Below are 20,316 nucleotides of genomic sequence, written 5' to 3' on the forward strand. Positions count from 1 at the left end.
CGACGGGATCTGGACAGTCGTGCGCCGGTAAGGCCTATTACAGCAGGCCAGAAACGACTAGATTTGGCTGTTTTCATGGCGTTTCACGGCCAAAGATCATGGCCACATATCTGGCCTTTTCATGGCCACATCTTTGGCCGTGAAATGGCCATGGATCTTGTTAGTGTATGCCCTAGGAATCAATCGTGTTTTCAGTTTCAAGATAGTATATCTTGTAAATACTCTTTTGAGAATGGAAGAAAGAGTTCTGATTTCACATGTTGTTTACTGCTTCATTTATACTATTTATAATGCATGTAAAATGTCCGGATGATACGGATCTTCAGAAGATCAAATCATCAAAGCATTCCCTACGTAAGTAATGTTAATTGGGCAGTAACATTGCATAGTAGGCATGTTGAATACCTCTATTGAATATCATGTGATGATATTAGTGTAGGTGATTATAAGAGTTATGTCACTAGGGCATTAGCATGAACAAACAATTAATGGACTGTTTATCGAATATAACTGATTATGATAAATCACATGGACATTTAGAATGTGGTCAATGATACGTGGTAGGATCATACTAGTGTACTACTAATCCTTAGATCTGACATGGACTCGACATAGGATGCACATGATTCGTATGGTGTATATACACAAGACTAGTCATGTTTTGTGTAAGAAGCCGGTTTGATCATATTTTATTCATGTGCGAGGACAAGTGATGGTCAAGATGGGATCTGTTGACTCGAAATAGTTTGGTCCCAAGTTCCCAAACGAATGTTAATAAATATTGGAAAAAGGAAATCTCTGGCTAGAGTACAAAATAATCATATGAAAAAGATTTTCATGATGACATGTTCCATTGTGTTGATTGACAATTCGGATAAAAATTAAGTTAAGAGTTTTGACATACCATGAACCTATACTTAATCGGGATTAAACGACGCAGGGATTTTATTATATAAAATGTACGATTGGGAAAAAAGAAGGTTCTTTGGAGTTTAACTCCATTGTGGCTTAGGGGTTATGAAGCATTGCTAGATGCCTACCATGATCAGTTGGAGTTTTGATTACAAAGAGTTATGACGAAACATATCGGATTGCGATATTGGGCCCACGGCTAGGTTGTAGTGAACCAAAGTGGTCACACCTAAAAACCAAGAATGAGAAGAGAGTAATACGTATCGTTAAAGGTTAACGATATTCAGATGTAAACGTGTGTATCCAAATTTATGTATTGGAGAGAAATGATTACTCATGAGAAGCTTGCACTTACCCAGGGTAATAAGTTAATTTGTTAATTATTGGATTAGATTCAATTATGGACTAAAATATATTATTGAATTGAATTTAGTAATGAGTCAAATATTAAATGATATTATTTTATATGCCTTGATTATAAATTTGTTTAAATCAAGGATTTAATACTAAGGAGTTAATATTAAATTGAAATTGTTTCAAGGACTTAGGATCAATAATGATTTAATATTAAAAGCTAATATTAAATTGAAATTAGTTCAAAGACTTGAAAACAATATTGAATTTGTATTAATTGTTAACATAGGATTCATATTAATTCAAGGACTTGAGAACAATTTCAAATTATTGCAAAATGGTCCTTGCATATAAATAAGTGATATTCCCAAATTTAATCTAATTTTCATTTTTTATTGAAAATCTCTTTCTTGAGCTCTCATGGCGGGCTCTCTTTTTTTCATCTTGGGGTGGACTTTACTTTAAGGATTTTCATTAAATTTGTTGAAGATCTTGAACTCATTTTCAAGTTACAAAAGTTATAAGGCATAAAAGGTAACAATTTCACCTTTTAGTTTCAATAACATGTCATATGACCTTGTACCATGTTTTACACCAATTTTACTCTTTTTAAGCATGAATTTTGACAGATCTAGCCATGAAACGGCCATAGATTTGTGATCCATAGTAAAAAATGGCTTTGCTTGCGCACGGCCGACCATATACGGCCAGTTGTGCACCATTCAATCGACTATCAACGGCGACTGGCACTGGTGGCTGGTTGCTAGCACTGGCTTGGGGTGGGTGAGGGTGATTTTGCTACAAATTAAAGTTTTATATGATTGAGGTGTTTTAGCAAAATATCAAATGTAGGGGGTTAAAAGAATTATTAAAATAATAATATTATATTAATATTTAAAAAGGAGGGTGATCCATATCCAACCAATTCAACAACAAAACATACCCTAAAACCAAGTAGAAATTCGGCCAAACACAAAACAAGAACAAACTCACACTTGTAAATTCGGACCAAGACAAGTAGAAACACTTCAAGCCTAAAGAAATTGCTCCACCAACTTGAATTGATTCACTACCAAATCTCCTTGCCAAGACTTGGATAAAGAATGCATAATCAAGAACACAAAATTTCTCTCAAATGGATAAACCAATTTCATATATTTCTAAAAACTAAATGTTACAATGGAAAGGTTGTCCTTGTATAGGCAAATACAAGGATAAACAAGTATTTACAAACACAAGAAAATGAAATAAAATTAGCTAAATATTACAGGCTATTCATTCAAAAAGCAAGGTCATGCCTATTTAATGTAAAAGAGACATAATTCCCTAATTCTAGGATCTATGTCTTTAACCACCCCCTTAGTTGTCCAAGTTTACTTCCATTAGATCAAAATTAATCAATGATCCTAATTAAATCTACTAATAAGGGTGTAAGAATTTGAGCCTTGAGAATCATGTAAATGGATCCAATAAGGGATCATGTGGATCTTCCCATTTGGAATACAACTTGGGCCGAATTGAGCATTTTCAATACTTGGACTTCTTTCTTGGTGGACTTGAGCTTCCCTTGTTGTGCTTGGACTTGGAGTGGCTTAGGCCCAAATGTTTAGATTATCTCATTCCTTGGAACTTGCTTGGGCTGAATAGCCTCCATTGCTTTTCACATTCCACAAACCAAGTGTTTTAGGACTTGGAGTGAATTTCTTCAATTCAATCGAATTAAAAAGTGTTTTTAGACTCATAATTCCTTGTCCACTCATGTTTACAAGTGTTTTAGGACTTGTAAACGTATCAGAGGGTAATTTAGTAATCTATATAACATATCTACCCATTTATCCTCCCAACCAAACATATCATTTACCAATTTATTCGAACCAACCAGACACATTTTCTAAACATTCCCAGTAATCTTCAAGGTGATCTATCTTTCCGTTAATATAACATTCCCTTATAATAAAATATTATATGATCCAAACACTCCTATAGTGATTATTGTATGTAATATAGGATAAATTCAATTACTGTCTAAAATGGTATTATTTTTTTATTACCGAGGTAATCCACTATTCATACGAATTTTACCCATAATTAATAAACATTTTGGACACAAATGCCCTTATATGTCTACTAAATAACAATTAGCCCAAATGTGCAAAATGACTTTTGTAACCTCATAAATTATTTTTTTGGACAAAATTACCCTCACTATTTACATGAATAATACCTTAAATACTCCCAGTCACCCAAGACGACTGCTGGCCACAAGCAATCGTAGGAACGATGCACGACCTGTCAGATCTGGCTAGCTGTGCATCGATCTGGCTGTTTCTGACCAGATCAAAGGCCAAAAACGACTAGATCTATGATTGTTTACAGTTGTGGATCAAGCCAACAACGGCCAAATCTATTTTGGCCATTTTCAGCTAGATCCATGACCGTGTGACCCTTTCTGGCCTTCGATCTGGGACAAAAACAGCCAAATTGGTGCATGGCTGACCAGATCTGATCGATTGTGTGTCGTTTCAGCGACTGCCAATAATTGGCAGTCGTCTTGGGTGGCTAAGGGTATTTTGTTAAATTTTAAACTTTTGTTGTTAGGGTGATTTAGCTAAATTATCAAATATAGAGGATTAAAAGTAACACGTAATAATAATAATAATAATAATAATAATAATAATAATAATTATTATTATTATTATTATTATTATTATTAAAAAGGAAGGGCAATTCAGTAAAAACCACTTCAATAATATTTTACTCCTCCCAACTAAACATATTAATTATTTATACTCACCAATCTAATCAAACATATTAATATAACATCTTTCATTAATCATCAAGGTAATCTATCTCAATGTAAATCGCTCTACACTTAAAAAAATGTCTTAAATTTATTAATGGTCTGTCTATTTTTTAGCAAAATTTAAAATACTACTCAATTCACCTAGGTAAAATGCAAATTATAAATAATAAAGATAAGCCGACAAACTCTTCTCACTAATTTTTTCTCATAAACGTAACATGGTAGTTCACAATTGGTTAGACATGACCCATTATTGGATTGACGAGACTCATTGCGAGCTGACCAATTATGAATTACTATATCGTATTTGTAAGAAAAAATTAATGGAAAAAGTTTGTGAGTATAGTATTATCCATAAAACTCTCCAACATCGCTACTAAGAAATTTACTTAAAAAACTATTGGCATTAAGAGACACATATTAATGAACAATGAAACTTCAGAATAGTTTCTAAGAAAGACCAGGAGGAGACGACTGGAGGAAAGGCCGAAACATTGAGCGTTGAAACTGCGATGCAAAAGTAGCCTGGAAAGTGGAAGACACCGCGTAAGGCGATAAGCACCATAGTCTGTATTTGCTTTAAGAGTTTTACTTTTTATTTTAATTACAGAAGACTTGCAAAAATTTATATCATTAGATTGCATTGGATTAACCATTTAACCGATATTTTAAATTTATAAAATTAAATGACGAGAAAATAACAAATTATTAAAAAGAATAAAGAAATGGTTATAAATCCAAATAAATATTTTATTAATGTGTAAGTAATAGAATGTAATTGGAAAGGGAAAGATATAATGTTGTGTTTTTTAATTCAAGCCCTTAACAAATAAAGGGAGCAGATTTGTTGAGAGGGCAGTATATATGCATCAACAAACATATCAAATCATCCAGGATTGACATTATTAGTTAGCAATTATTGCTGTGCATGTTATGGCAGTACCATCCCATTCCCATTTTAACTCTTTTAAGAATCCAGACATTCAATACTGATAAATTTTGAAAATGGGAAAAGAAGCACCATCATTGAATTCCCAAAATGAATGCAGTTTATTCATAACTTGGTAAGTGGCAGAGACCTCACCGCTCTCCTACACCAAGATAGGAAGCGCAAACTTTCCAGTTACATGTTACAGTACTTCTAAAGTGATACTAAAGAAGTGGCCCACTACAAAAGATTACACTGCTTTATTTACAAATAATTACAACACTGTCTTGATACTTCTAATCAGCAATACCTGACAAATAAGTTTGGGTAACATCGGAGTTCGAATGATATGTTAAAGACGAACATTGGAAAGGGAATGATCAACCACAATAAGTTTTGCCAATTCTGCCTACTTGGAAACCCTGACCTGGATGACCAGTTTAAGAGGGAATGTAAAATGAAGTTTACAGCACAATGAAGGCCCCATGGTAGTGCAGCTAGAATGAAACAGACGCCCCATTCCACACCATTCAACACCTCACAACCAGCTAGACTTTTCAGAAATTTAACCACAAGCACTTGCATAACTAGAACAATCCCCAAAGCCACCAAAAACTTATAGTTTCTTCGGACAACTGCTTGCACCTCCTTCTTCACCAGGTCCATGGCATTCAACTGGTTGAAAACCTGGCATAGAGTGAAACTATTGAAGATCCTAGCTTTCAGAGTATCTTTGTTCTGGCTGGGTATATCTTGCCCCATAAATTGAAAGATCAGCAGAACCAAAGCCTGGCATAGAACTTGAATTACTATGTTTTTCCACGCGGCTTTGGTAAGGAGTGGCTGGGTCCTCTGACCTGGTGGATTGGTGAGTAGTTCCTGGCACTGTAACTCCATCACCATCATTAGACTACCTAGAAGACACACTATACCATTCACCCAAATCAACTGAAGTGTTGAGATTGGAGATTCTCCCGTACTCATTGTCGTGACCAAGGTTATCAGTAAGCCAGAAATGCAGACAGTCAGCTGAAGTTGACTGAACTTTTGAATGTTGTGGTAAGCACATCTACCAAACTCCAAAGCTAGATGTAATGAACTTTTACCTTTAATTACAATATCGGCACTCTCTGTGGCCAATGTAGTGCCCTTAGTATCCTCAGTGATCCCTATATCGGCTTGTTTTAAAGCTGGAGTGTCATTGCTTGATGAACCTCCCAAGAATGCAACTATTTGACCTGTTTGTTGCATAGACTGAACCACGAAAAGTTTGTGCTCAGGAAGGCAACTTCCCAACACAGTTGTTCGATCATCTATTTTTTCAATCCTTCGAGAGGGATTCAGAGCAAGTGCCACATCATTTGCCACAGGCCTAAAGATTCCAAGTTCACAACCTATGGCTCTTACTGCTGAGAGTTCATCCTCTGACACCAATATAATCCTTACACCAGCCATTCTAAGATCTTTTATTACCAACTTAATCTCTTCCGGACATGGAGATTTCAGACCAAATAATGCCAACAAATGCAGACCGTCATCTTTTATTTCTGCAACCTCTGTTTGCCTGCAAGCAAATGCAATAGGCCTAAGACCACTATCTTCCATATCTTTAATCACATTCTGAAATTTACTTTTTCCATCACTAATTGTATGACTGTTCCCCTTACTATCATAGTAGTGTGAGCACATATCCAGTATTGTTGCTGCAGCTCCGGTCCAGTGCATATGAAGACTTTTTTCTTCATCACCATTATTCTGCAACAACATCCCACAACCTTTCTTGCTAGAGCTCAATACTTTATATTGAAGGAGGGAAATATTTCGATCCCGAAACTCCACATCAGAATTCCATCTTAACTTTGCCCAAGAAACAAATAAGTCATTGGTTGGACTAACTGAAGTCTCAGGCAAAAGAACAGATGCACCAATTCCTCGCTTTAGAGATTCAACAACAGCTTGGTCAATCTCATAGTCCAAATCATTGTTCAAATCATTTTCACCAATCCAAAATTTGCTCACCTCCATCTCATTACAAACTAGCCCACCAGTTGCGTCAATGCATATAACTGTGACCATCCCCATTGTGGCACATGCTGATAAATTCTGAGGTTTTACCTGAATTCTCTCCAGCTTTTCATTCCAACAAGAGAGGGAAAATGTAATCGCAAAAGGCATGCCGTGCTGTATTGCTATAACTGCCACAGCAAGAGCACTTGCGAGAATGCTAATCTTTCCTTGAGGTACTAAAAAAATTTTCTCAAACATCTTCATCAGCATGCCCACTGTAACGTTGCCTTTCAGTTCAGGAAGTCCATCGTCTCCTCCATCATTTTTCCCGTGGAACAAGCGTATAAGTGCCACAAGAGCAATAAGTACAGAGACAATAAGGGAAAGATTCTCCATAAAAGTATTTGGCTTTTCTGTCTGAGCTTCAAGCAACGACTTCTCAGCAGGTTTAGGTTTCACCAAGCGCATCAACTTATCTAGTGTCCTATGGTAATTAACAGATGTCACAAGCATGACACCATCCCCCTGCTTTACCCTTGAGCCATAGAAGAGGAAAGGGTTATGGTCACCATCAATATTAGGGTTTAGTACATCATCCAACACTAACCCATTACCTCTCACAATCAAACCATCAGCCGAAACTTGATCCCCCTCCTTCAAATGCATAATATCACCTGCTACAAGATTGGATACCGTAATGAATTGCCTCTTTCCACCTCTTACAACTTCTACTTCCAATTTGTTTTTCTCCTTCCGCAATTTCTCTAGCTTTCTTGCTTGGCGAAAGTTAGCCACTGATGGGAAAGTGACTAGCATAGAAACTGCAGCAAGTATAGCAACCCCATCATGCCACCCATACTTGGCTCCTTGCTTCATTATACCAGTGGTGAACGATAACGCGGCTGATACTAATAGGAGAAGATTGGTTAAACGGATGCTAGCCTCTAATAAGAAGTAGAGGAAACCTTTTGCATGAATGGGGTTGTTGGTGTCCCATAGCTCTGGTGCTTGAACATCATCCTTTCCGTTCTCCAAGTGAGAACCAAAGACAGAAGCGACTTCTTGCACACCGCCGAATGCCTTGAGTGAGTTGAGGTTCCTTTCTTTTACAATCCTAACAACATGGTCAACAAGTTTCTCCTGTTCACTTTTTTCTTCCAACTCATTATCAGATGGAATGTCAATGGCATGCCTGGATTGAGTGGACAAGTTTCTCCTCAGTCCTTGGTCAGCTGCAGGCGATGCTGGCACAGGAGCATAAGATGAGGTTGAAGCTGAACCATCTTGATTCTTGAAAGATCTTTTGGAAAGACTATTGTAGGCTTTTAAGACCAAGTCTACTACGCCATTTTCATGACCCGAGTTGTTGGTGTTGGAGTCTTCTTGGAGCGAAGAATTTGAGTTGGTCTGATGAGTAATAAGAGGTGAAGAAGATGTTGGTGAGTGTAGTGGATCTTGTTCAGGGGAGTTGGTTCTATTGAGAGAGATCAAAACGGTAACAGTAATGGTTCGACGCCAGAGACTGGCATATTTTAGAGACGAGGAAGTATTGCTGTGGATGAAAGCACCAACAGTATCGCCATCTCTATCACAACCTTGATCGTTGTTAAACATGTTCTCTGGATATTTTCTAGTTGGAGGAAGGATCAAAGAACACTAACTCCAGAAAAAAGCTAGCTAGAGACTCACAAATCACAATTAGAAGCTTATGTCATGAAACTTGCATGATTTTGGATACACATTTCAGTTAATAGAGGATCGACAGGAAAAGAATAAACTGTTTGGCTATGAATTGCAACTCTCACTTTCAGCTAAAAAAGAAAAATTGTTGAAAAAAAGGATAGATGAGAATGGAGACTATAGGGACTCTGCGGCGGACCTGAAATTACAGCGTAAAGGGCTCGAAGGGTAGCGGGAATTTATAGCAATGAAAATAACGATAATTTAATTTGTACGTCTTAAAATAAAATTAGATATGCAAGAAAAATTATGGGTTTAATCTCTTCATAGCAAAAGATTTTAAAATGAAAATAAATGCTAGCTTGGAGAAACCATTGTGTCAATGTTTCCATACTGAATGTAAACGTCCGCGTGAAGTGATAAAAATATGGTATAACCGGACCGGACCGCGTGGAGTGATAATATACATCAAAATGTGTATGGAATAACATGAGAGTCGTGGTGAGGTAGCAGAGTAGACTTTGCAAGTCTACCCAATTAAATCCTTCATAGGTGGCGTAAACAAGTTTCTGTCCTCTCATTCTTATTTTTTTCAATGAATAAACAAAATTTATGTAGTGAAATTGCCATCATGTATCAAACGGTTCCGTTTGGTCAATACACCAAGGGAGAAAGTATTTACATGTGAGTGAGTCACCCAGATAGAATCTCATCATGATTAATCAGTGTGCACCATGAGAAATGTGTGATTCCATTGGTGAAGGGCCCTCCCCATCTTTGACATCATCCTTTATACTACCTAGCATTATAGCAGTCAGCATTAGCTTACCTGCGTATGGGAAATCTTTATGCTGCATCAATATTGCTTCTACGGAATCCTTCAACGTTTGAACTTCCATGTTTTCTTGTCTCAATGGCAACACTTCATCAAATCCTTCATCAATAGTTTCTGCATCAGGTCCATAACACCTACTTGATGCCTGGAACAGCAATGTGTCTCTCAGTTGTTGCAATGTTTCCTCATCGCTCCACCCTTCTGCTATTGACACTTGATAGAGTTGCACCCAATCATCGAGATTGGCAGCATTCTTCCAGCACTCCTCCAAAAGGTTTCTGTGGCTCTTACGAAATGAGGAACTGGTCCAGGCAAACACATCAAACGCTTGCAATGCAAGCTCAGGGTTTTCACTTTTAAGGCACAGCTCTATTAGTTCTTCTGGACGAAGGAGTCCATCAGCAGGAAGAACTTTTATGATTTCTTCCTACAAGAGATGAAAGAAGAAGTTGAAATTGACAGTAAATAGACTAAAGCTACTTATATGAGTATTGGTCAAAACTTTAAAATGTATTTTAATGCTCTCTCCTCAACCAGTTGGTTGCCATGATAACAACTTCAGACAACAGCAACTTTGTAACTTAAAGGTCAAGTTAATTCTACTAAAAACATGCTTATTTATTAATAAAAGCATAAAACAGTAGGAGACACAAAAAAAAGGGCTTCCAACTAGAAAAAAGAAAATCAAATTTGCATTTGCTGCCCTGAACACACAACACACCTGCAGTTTCAAAATTTTTGAATCAGCTTCAATGCGTTTTACTTTTGTCACAGAATCAGCATCTTTACCTGCTGTTATACACTCAAAAGAAAAGAATTAGCAAGAGAAACACATATTTTGTATCAAAACACCAGTGCAGGGGCTGAAGAATAGAGAGCCATCTTACAAATGAAAAACAAAGCAAATGGGACAATAAAGAGTAAATATATTGGATTGTACAATCTTTAACAAGATCTCTCACCTAGGACTAAATTGTACCCATGAAGATATGTTTTTAACAATCTGGGATTATTGTATGAGATTTAGTTGTTTCCTGAGCATTTTACTATTATTGTAGAACTGTGCTTGATTTATTTATGGTTATTATTGAATTACAAAACCTGGTGCCAACATAGCTTTAGGGTTTCATTGAAAACAATGCATATAGCTTCTGTACTAGGTAAATAACAGCAGATTTCAGTCAAAATAAGATTTAGATTAAATAAGATTTAAATAGGGCTATACAAGGCCATGTGAAGAGTAGTCATACCTGCCATGGCAGCTATCTTCGAAAGATTCAAAAAACGCCTTCTGTCTGACAATGTTGGTTCAGAAGCAACACAGTCAGTGTCTACATCATCTTCAGCTGCTGAAAGAGAGCCGTCATCTTCAGAAAGAGCTATCATATGAAGAGTTTCTGAAGCTGCAGAAAACTGATGAAGAAACACTTCATGAAGCCACAGGAGATCCCAATGATACTTAACAAAAACAGAGAGCTCTTCTGGGAACTCCTCTCCAAGCCTTAGAAGCTTAGAGAATTGCCTCTTCTCATACAGTTGTTTAAACACAAATTGACAGAAACCTCCTGTAGGTCCCATGCTTTCATGCTGTGTAATAAACCATATATAATTATCTCACAACAACAGAAGCATAAAAAATATGAGGAAACACCAAAGTCAAAACATTTCAACAACTTTTGAAGAGTATCCAAAAGAAAACGTAAATTTATATTAAAAAAAAAAAAAAAAAAATTGAAGTCTGTAGATAAGACAATATGAAAACTTTGAAACAAGGAACTTATTTAATCAACTCCAATAAGAACGCAGGGGAAAATCTTCAACGAGAAGAAGATCCCATTGAAATAGGAGAAAGCTTCTCAGACTCCAAAACAGATCATTTTGCTTTGGAAATTAAGAAACACCATCTTACTCCTTTAGGAGATTCAAACCTAAATCTAAGAAGTTGTAAGGGGCTTCCTCTTCTCTGCTTCAAACATATTTTCTCTCCTCTAACAAAACAGACATGTATACAAGTTGACTGAAAAAATGAAACAAAAAAGGGAAAGAAAAGAAACTCCGACACAGTATGATATACAACATCAATTAAAAACCCACAACTATTAACTAGACACCAAGTTTATCTACATGTTCTTAATTCATTGTACAAAAGGCAGAAAAAAAAAGTCCTATTTTAAATCATGTCATAATATTAGTTTTGCAGTAGAGAAAATTTAGCATCTCCCTATACATCATACCACGGTTACATATCTTCATTCCCTTCTCTATTATTTAGTATTAAATTTCAGTTGAATATTCAATGAAAGTGAACCACCAAGAAAACAAAATCATATGTTAAAAGTAACAAATTTTTTATAAAACAACTGTACTGAAAATCTTTAATCGCATGCCAAATCACAGATGATATTTATGAAACAAAAAATAACAGGCATTGATTAAAGAAAAAAAAAAAAGGTGTGGTTCAAACAGAACCTATTTAGTAGAGCTTTAAGAAAAAATTAACCAAAAATTTTCAAATCATTGCATGACTGTCATTAACAAAGTATCAATAATGAAAAATTTAAACAGCACCTGCTACATATGACATCACAAGCAAAGTAGAACCACCATAGAAGTAGAACATATGCAGAAATGAATTACAAAATATGGAACGCATACCAAAGTAAACAACCATATCCATACCATAAGACTTCTAAGCAGTTCTGAATCGTTAATGTCACAACATATTTTCCACATGGTTTTGTAGCCTTCATGCCGTTTTGCAATGGGCAGCAAACTTGAGGAAAGCTTTTTAAGGATTTCTACATTTTTTTCTTCAGCAGATTCATACATGTCCTGTTAAAAAATAGATAAATAAATTTAAGAATGCATGAAAATCAACCGGTGAGAACAAGATGAAAGTTTGAGCAGAAAAACTTTTGACCTGATAGTCAGCTGCACCAGAACCTTTGACTTGTTGATAGAGGGAGTCCAGAAGGGCATCCCGTCTGTTCCAATATTCATTTGACAGACCTTTGTGCTCTTCTCCTCGTTCAACTCTTGCTGTGATAGCACCAGTATAAGCCTCAAGTAAAACTTCAGCCAGTTCTTCTAGATGAGCATACACATCAGATTTTGCAGACATATCAAGTCTAAGTTTTTCATTTGACAGCTGAAGCATGAAAGAAGCAATGCTCCACATCCCATTACGTACAATAGGTTGAGAATACCAAGGTGTCAAGCCCTCAGGAGGTGGATACCACATATTATGCTCAATTCTATATTGCATGGCAGTGCGAACAATCGTAACACATGCATGTGAGAGCTCACATGCTCTCTGGATCTGCATCCCATATGGCTGGTCTACACTAATTACATACTGTAGCTGTCTGTCCAAGCAATAAAACACTTCTTCAAGATCAGAAACCTTACTGTAGAAAACTTCAGCATTATCTCTGTCCATCAGAAGAACAGTACTACGGCGAGCTTTCTCACCAACTAATTGAATAAGATCCCACAGAGCACCTGAGATATTAATCTCTGAATGAGAATGTGGTGAACCAACCCCAGTTGAACGGCTCTGACTAATCATGTTTTGCAGTTCCCTTAGTTGAATCATTCCTGAAAGCTTTTCACCATGTTCCAAAATTGTTTGCAAAGAATGTCCTGCCAACGGAAAGCAATAAGTTAAACCTAACAAGGCCTTTTTCCCGTTATTTCTTTTGACAGTGAGATTCAAAATTAAATCAACCCCAGTATAAATAAATATTTAACTCCATTGTAAGAGAGCCTTAATACTCTAGTCACCCAAGCGGGTTAACCCGTCCAGATGTATGCTAGATACTATGATAACAAAACTTTGCATCAACCACAAAAAGAAAATTAAGATGCTAATTTTACATCACACTAAAGCCAGCATCATACTCATAACAATCATAAGTAAAGTCACATCCAACACAGATCAATACCTATCCATATTGAAACACTAAAAATTTAACCATGCAATGTCTTCACATATGTGTCGATAAGAAGATCAAAGGGTAGCACATGGAAAATCTCATCTATGTTGCCAAACGTAACAGTAACATGCTTTGACACAGTCCATATATAAGGTAGACAAAAAATAAACTTGAGATTGATATAAATGTAAAACTCATTGACAGGAGATCATACTCTGTCTGGAACACAACTCCTCATGGCACTTGGATAAAGCAAGAAACTGGAGAAATTTGTTATGCTTCTGTTGCTTATCCCTGAGTTGAGTGGACACCATTGACACAATTTCAGCACCTCTAGTTGTTGTCCAGTGTTTAGCCAAAGTGTCAACAATACATTTGCTAGTCCGGGCAAAAACACTTGTTTCTCCATCCCTTTCAAATGCTCCAGAGTCCTGAAGCCTCTTGAATGAACCATCAACTTTCCCAGATAACAGAAACTCATGGAAAAGATGACCAAGTAAAGCTTCTGATTCTTCATCTCGGGCAGTTCGACGTGCTATCCCAGCCATAGCAGCCTTCTGTTTATCTCCAGCATCCCATGCATCAGAGCTAACTCTTCTGGGAGCAACACTACCTGCCAGAGTAAGGTTTCTTCTCTCTTCTTGGGCAGATCTTTCGTTTGAGCTTCCTTTACGCGACAAGCTTCGCTCAGGCGGTTCAACTCCACCAAGTACTACTGCCTTTTCTGGTATTGCCCATATTCCAGCTTTCTCAGTTAGTACAACCCATGCTCCATCCTCACCATCAACTGCAGATGGAAGAACTGAAGCATCTAGAACTTTTCCAGCATCATAAGGAAGGTCAAATTGATAGAGGCGAGTAGAGCTTCTATAATAATGGGAGACTGTTGCTGTTCCATCGCCAGAAAGTATTATTGCTGATCCTGAAGGCTTTCCCCCAACACGAAGCTTCATGGAGAATAAGAAGTCCTCATCTTCTACTCTTGCTTTTGGAATAATCACTTGAATGGGAGCTTTTTTCTCTAAAACTCTATCGTGTACATCAGAACGGATGTTTGTCCCAGATTTATACTGCATGGTAAGTAGAGAATACTGTGTGTAGCTTGAACTGCTAACACGGTCCTTACAAAAAGTGGCAACAAGAACTGTAATCACTTTATTTTGATCATCTACCTGCACATCCAGAGGCCAGATTCGCTTCTGACCAGCCAAATCCTTCTTTATACCCAAATCACCATCAGTCCCAACAATTTCGTGTGACCAGAGCTTTGACACATTCAAATCAGGACCAAGTTTAATATCGAAACACAGTATCTCATGATCAGTCAGTAAAAAGAACTGACGGTTAGGTTCCTTCATAGAAAAGAGTGAAAACCCCCATATTAGTGACCGTGGATAACCCTTGCTTCCAGTAAGATGGCCACTGTCACTGCTTTGGGATGCTAAATTTGGTATCTCATGATATATTTTGTTACGGTGAATACCAGTAGGGCTACAGTAAAACTGCCAAAGCTCACCGTCTGAACTACATGTAAGGGCAACACACGTCTGTTGAGTATCAGGAACTGCAGAAGTAATCAAAGAGTTGAAAGAAGTTGTGCTAATCAAACTACTTCTGACCTTGCTGCCATGTCGTTGGCTGTTTGGGGTAGTCTTCACATCAAAACGTGAAGAAGTCACCTCTAATTCATCAGAGGATGCAAGACTGGTAACTGGAGTAGTTACCCCTCCCAAGATGTTGGGCCAGTATACAATGGCTCTCGTTTTTTGGTTACACAACACAATTCCAACAGAATTGCAATGTGGTACAAATTTACTTGCTTGCCTTGAAGTGCTGTCCCAATTAACTATACTAAGCAACCAACTCCCAGCATTATAGGAATTTCTACCAGGATCTCCATTGTACAAAAAATTTGAAGGAATTTCAAGGATAATGCACTTATTGGAAGCTGTTGACAAGTAATTCCAAATAAAGAGTCTATCTCCACAGATAATCCAAGAAAGGCATGTTCCCTTATCCATTCCACCAGATATGCATGCATCACCTGACAGAGAACAAACAAATTTTTTTGTTAAAATCTTTAAAAAAAAAATAGTAGCATTTAAAAGAAACACTGAAATATTAATCACAAGAGCAAATTTTACTAACCAGAAACATGCCTCCGAAGAAAGCTGATCTTTTCATCACGAACCACTTGGGGAAACTCTCCAACAAAAACAGGCTTGATGGGATCTATCTCATCCCCTTTCTCACTTTTGCCCGCTGGTGTAATTCTATAGATAGTATATATAAAACTATTAAACTGTAGCCAATACATATATAATACAAAATTTAACACAAGAAACAGAGAAATCGAAACTTGGGCCAACTTAACAGGTTATTGAGGTATTGTTTACAAAGACTGGAAAGAATTTAAAAATTAGGCATCTAAAAGATATATCAACGAAGCTAGAAATAAGATACTTTCATGTTACAAAGTTTCAAATTAGCCATTTCTTTAAGATAATAACAACAGATATAAGCAGCAAAAACTACAATGATAGATAAAAATAATAATACAAACAATTCCTAACATCAATAATCAAGAAATTGAAAAATTGAACGCAAAATGACATAATATCGCATTTGAAAACAGATAAAAGTATAGAATAAAGTGGAGTGATAAAATGATACCTAGCAAGTACAGATAAGCGCGGCGCCCAAGGAGCAGGAGTGCCAGTACTGGGCCGATTGGGGATGGAATTGTTGTCGTACTGTGATTTACGGTTCTCAGCGAGTGGAGTTACCGGAGAATGTGAATCGAAAGGCGTTTGAACTTGACTGCGGTCCTTTCTCCGGTTCAAATTCTGTCTCTTCGTTCCCGGAGAGAACATTTCTCTTTATTTGATTTCTGTTTTTACCGCCTATGCGGTTTAGGGTTTATAGGTTTTGAGTCTTTTGACAGTGAGAATGGTGTTGAGTGGCTGCGAAGTGGGAGAAATTTTGAATTGCTTTTGATGTGCGTGTGGAGATGTGATGTGGTCGTGTGCAGAATTTGAGATGGTGAGTCAGATTAAAACTCAATCTAAGCCGTCAGATGTGGTTGTGATGAGTGATTGTCTCTCGCGTGTAGCTTCATATGTTTTCCATTTCGATAACCAGTACGGACCATTATAAATTCATATTCGTATTGTCATTATAGAGCCAAGGCTCACGTATAATTTTCGACTTCATTCGGAATTGCCGATGCGTGGTTACAATTGAATTCAGTTGGGTAAATCAATTGATTCATTGACAAGCTACAAGTATCCAAACTCACCAGATCAGCTAATCCGCAAAACAACCATCTCAACATATTCTTCAAAATCACTATCATTTATCATCTCTTATGTCAACACATACATCAATTAAATTTTTCTGTACCTACCAAATCAAACATAATCAACATTTGGTAAAAATCCCATGATGCCAAGTATCTGTTATAACATTTTGCAGGTGAATTTCTTCACAACTGATCCAAACTAATCTTTATATGACATTGGAATTGTATTCTGCTCGCAGATTAAGATAACTGATACAGCTACAAAATCAACATAAAACAAATATATAAAAGGGCTTTGTATACGCAAGTAAAACCAGTTCTCCAATGAAGAACCGTCAGCAACACCTTTCCAGGTTTAAGACAAACGTTGAGTTGTTTCCTCCTATTCTGTTCCTAAACAAAATGAACTTGATATACATACACATACACATAGCCAGATTTTTGCATCAGGGTTCCAGCTTCAAGGAAACAACTCGTGACTGTCTGTTGCGCTTCGCCACCTTAACAAAGACTACTGAGAGGCATGACGGAGCCCACCATGGCCTGCGAACCTTTTGGTCCCCTTTTAGGCAAGCCACTAAATAATACGTTTTGTGTCAGCAATAGTATTTTCTAACCCAAAATACATTATGGAATAAAAGAACAGCTACTGATTAAGGGGTACAAAAGTATTCCAAAAAATAATTCTCTTTAAGTCCCAAAATTTGAGACTAGAATGTACAGGCAAAATATGAAGTTAAATGAGCTTATTAATGTGGTTGACGGACATTAACAGTTGTTTCTTGGAAGACAAATATTAGTAATAGGCACCGTCCTTCCTTAAAAGAAACATCTTAGAAATATAAAGCAGATACACTCCCCTGTTACATAATCCAACTCTCATTTCACCGGGGCAAACTTCTCATTTATTGTTTGTCTTTTGTTCCATTGATATTCTGATAGGGAGAGAGATTTGATAAATAATCACAACTCCGAGGAATGTTACAAAGGGAATTCCCTTAGATAATTAAAATACTGGTTCCAAGCCATCAATTGATAAACTTGCTTTGATAAAATCCAAGGTTCTAGAAATTCATTTCAGACATTAGAACATTCTCATTCCCTCCATTTGTTTCTTTAAACTCTTTATCAATAAAACAGAAAACTTATGACGTATCAAAGACGATCATAGAGGACATGTTGACAGCCCTTCTTTCGAGTCTAACTTTCTAATTTCAAACACAACGATGAAGAAGAAATATTTTCCGAGAGGTCTTCATCACAATCAATACAGCGAATCAAAGAATAAGGAAGAGGACTATCATTCTCCATGATGCATGAATCATGACACACAGTACATATGACAAAGGAAGAACATAAACCGACTTCAAAAGCAGTAGTTTATATACAGCAAGAACATAGTTTTCCAAAATCATTCTGTTAGAGAGAACCCAAAAGTTATTTATTCCCTATAAAGTATGAACCCTTTTTGCCTGAAGAAAGCATTAATAATTTCATAATACAACAATTCAAACACAAGCTTCATGGTGCTAATGAATATAATAAATGGAAATAAATCAAATGTTTTTTTTCCCCAAACACAATATTAACTTCATAATAAAAGTAATAATTGGCCAAACATTTTGCACAAAAAAGGAGAAAGATAAAGAGTTAGAACCTTTTATTCGTCTGAGTTCCTTACAGAGTGTGATGAAGTCTCCCCACTTCATATGGCACCGTCGTATAAACCGAAGAATCTGTTCGGTAGTGAACATGGACATGCCCTCCAGGTATTCTCCATTGACACCATTTTCTTTAAAAATCTGGCGATAACCGCCAAGATTTATCTCTTCCAACCATAAACCAACATCCTGAAAGTAAAGAAAAAGGTAGACAGAAGGCAGGGCATTAAACCTAATATCCATCTATAAATCATACATGCCCTAAAAAAAATGGTAATAACATAAAACAGGTAGTCCAATAGTCACTTTCTGTAAGTCTGACCTTTCAATTACAGGTGGCTAACTTATGCTTATTGTTATATTTTTGGTATTTGGTTTACACAAAATGCTTGGTACTCAGAGAACTCGCAAACAAGTATAAGACATATCTGTCCAGCTTTATCATAGATAATACAGAAAGTTTGCACAGAAAGCTCCAATCAAACAGCCTATCTTGTTTAGAAGAAAACACTCCACGTATCCTTATAACCAGCAGAGAGCAAAAAGCATGATATCCCCCTTTCTCAAGATCTAAAGCAAACAGAAAATCCTTGCAGTTGATAAGACAAGCCTCAATATGCAACCACAACATCTATATAACATATGCAATGCTCGCTCGCTTTCTCTCAAAATTGATTCATTTCGCTACACAAACTTTGCAAGTACTGCCCAGAGGAAAGTAATTCCACTTTTGCAAGTACTGCCCAGAGGAAAGTAATTCCACTATCTTTCTTTCCATGTACCAACCAATACAATAGTTAAAGACAAGGATTGAAAATGGACATAAATGAAATTTGAAACAAGCACTGCACAGCCTCACACATACACAAAACTTCTGCACTGAAACATTGTAGTTAAGCTCTTCCCTCAAAAGATTTCTTGATGATCCTCATCACCAAAGATCAGACCAACTTTAGCATGGAAAATTTATCAAAAAATATTTCATATAGGAAGTAAACAAGAGTTTGAAGTCCATGCCATTGGATTTCAAATACTATAGCTACAGAGACACAAATCATTACTGTCTCAAAAAAAAAATAAAATAAATAAATAATCATTCCCAATATAAAAAGCTGTCCTACTGTTAAACTCGACCATCATCAAATAATAGATTCAAAATTGCCCCAAAAATAAAATAACACAACAACCCTTGATCCCATATTGAAACCACAGTCAAATCATCAATTCAGCAATTGAATTTAAGAATAATCTCAACACCAAAAGATAATCGCAACAAGTAAGATAGAAATAAGTAAAAAGGTGTATTATAATTGTAGGAAACGATTCAATAGAATCAATCGAGATCCAATTAATGATAACAAAACAAGAAAGGGAAAGAAAGAAGAAACGAAACGAAGTACCTCGACAGTCCATATAAAGAAATCAAGAGGCTCAGGAGGCCGATCTTTGCTCATTCTTTTAACACCAATCAATCAATAAAAATTCCCCTGAAATTCACAACCAAATATAAAAACAAAAACCAAAAAAACAAAAAGGAAAAAAAAACTCAAGAAAAGGAAATGAAATTAGGTATATAAAAATTAAAATTGAGACTTACAGATCCCAAATCCCAAAAATCAAATAAAATTAATTTAATAATTTCAAGAAAAGCAAAAAGAGTGAGAGTGACAGAGTGAGAGAAAAAAAAGAAAGGATATGTAATAATATATATAATATTAAAAAAGGAAAAAAAAAAAAAAGGTAAGTTACCGTATGAAGAGGAGTAGAAATGGAGAGTGTTGAATTTCTACATTTGCTTTGTTCTGCTTTGCGTTTTGCGTTTGTCGACACTTTGAATTATGAGAACCCCTCAGTTACAATAAATGTGGTGATGTGGAAGTGAGGTGAGGTGGGGGGCTTT

The 20,316-nt window shown here is 36.4% G+C and overlaps 3 protein-coding genes across 4 annotated transcripts; all 3 read right to left on the reverse strand.

Annotated features, from left to right (window-relative positions):
* Positions 1-4,932: 4,932 nt before the first annotated feature.
* Positions 4,933-8,826, reverse strand: LOC116126381 (calcium-transporting ATPase 12, plasma membrane-type-like). The gene has a single exon (XM_031412086.1). It carries the CDS (start codon positions 8,616-8,618, stop codon positions 5,298-5,300), a length of 3,321 nt encoding a protein of 1,106 aa, XP_031267946.1. The 5' UTR covers positions 8,619-8,826; the 3' UTR covers positions 4,933-5,297.
* A 492-nt stretch (positions 8,827-9,318) lies between these two features.
* Positions 9,319-16,690, reverse strand: LOC116126289 (nuclear pore complex protein NUP133). The gene is made up of 8 exons (XM_031411982.1): positions 16,128-16,690; positions 15,603-15,727; positions 13,669-15,498; positions 12,440-13,161; positions 12,199-12,351; positions 10,770-11,106; positions 10,241-10,311; positions 9,319-9,946 (listed from the first exon to the last, which is right to left on the reverse strand). The coding sequence occupies exons 1-8, from the start codon at positions 16,325-16,327 to the stop codon at positions 9,407-9,409; spliced, it is 3,978 nt and encodes a 1,325-aa protein (XP_031267842.1). The 5' UTR covers positions 16,328-16,690; the 3' UTR covers positions 9,319-9,406.
* Positions 16,691-16,896: 206 nt separating this feature from the next.
* Positions 16,897-20,279, reverse strand: LOC116126292. 2 transcript variants are annotated; one of them, XM_031411987.1, is made up of 4 exons: positions 20,166-20,279; positions 19,817-19,903; positions 18,413-18,605; positions 16,897-17,332 (listed from the first exon to the last, which is right to left on the reverse strand). In XM_031411987.1, exons 2-4 carry the CDS (start codon positions 19,868-19,870, stop codon positions 17,202-17,204), a joined length of 378 nt encoding a protein of 125 aa, XP_031267847.1. In that variant the 5' UTR covers positions 19,871-19,903; positions 20,166-20,279; the 3' UTR covers positions 16,897-17,201. The 2 variants fall into 2 exon arrangements, with proteins under 2 accessions (XP_031267847.1, XP_031267848.1); XM_031411988.1 differs by lacking the exon at positions 20,166-20,279 and adding an exon at positions 20,014-20,058.
* Positions 20,280-20,316: the final 37 nt, after the last annotated feature.

This window comes from Pistacia vera, unplaced genomic scaffold, assembly GCF_008641045.1.
Source record: "Pistacia vera cultivar Batoury unplaced genomic scaffold, PisVer_v2 Contig179, whole genome shotgun sequence".
Taxonomy (NCBI): domain Eukaryota; kingdom Viridiplantae; phylum Streptophyta; class Magnoliopsida; order Sapindales; family Anacardiaceae; genus Pistacia; species Pistacia vera.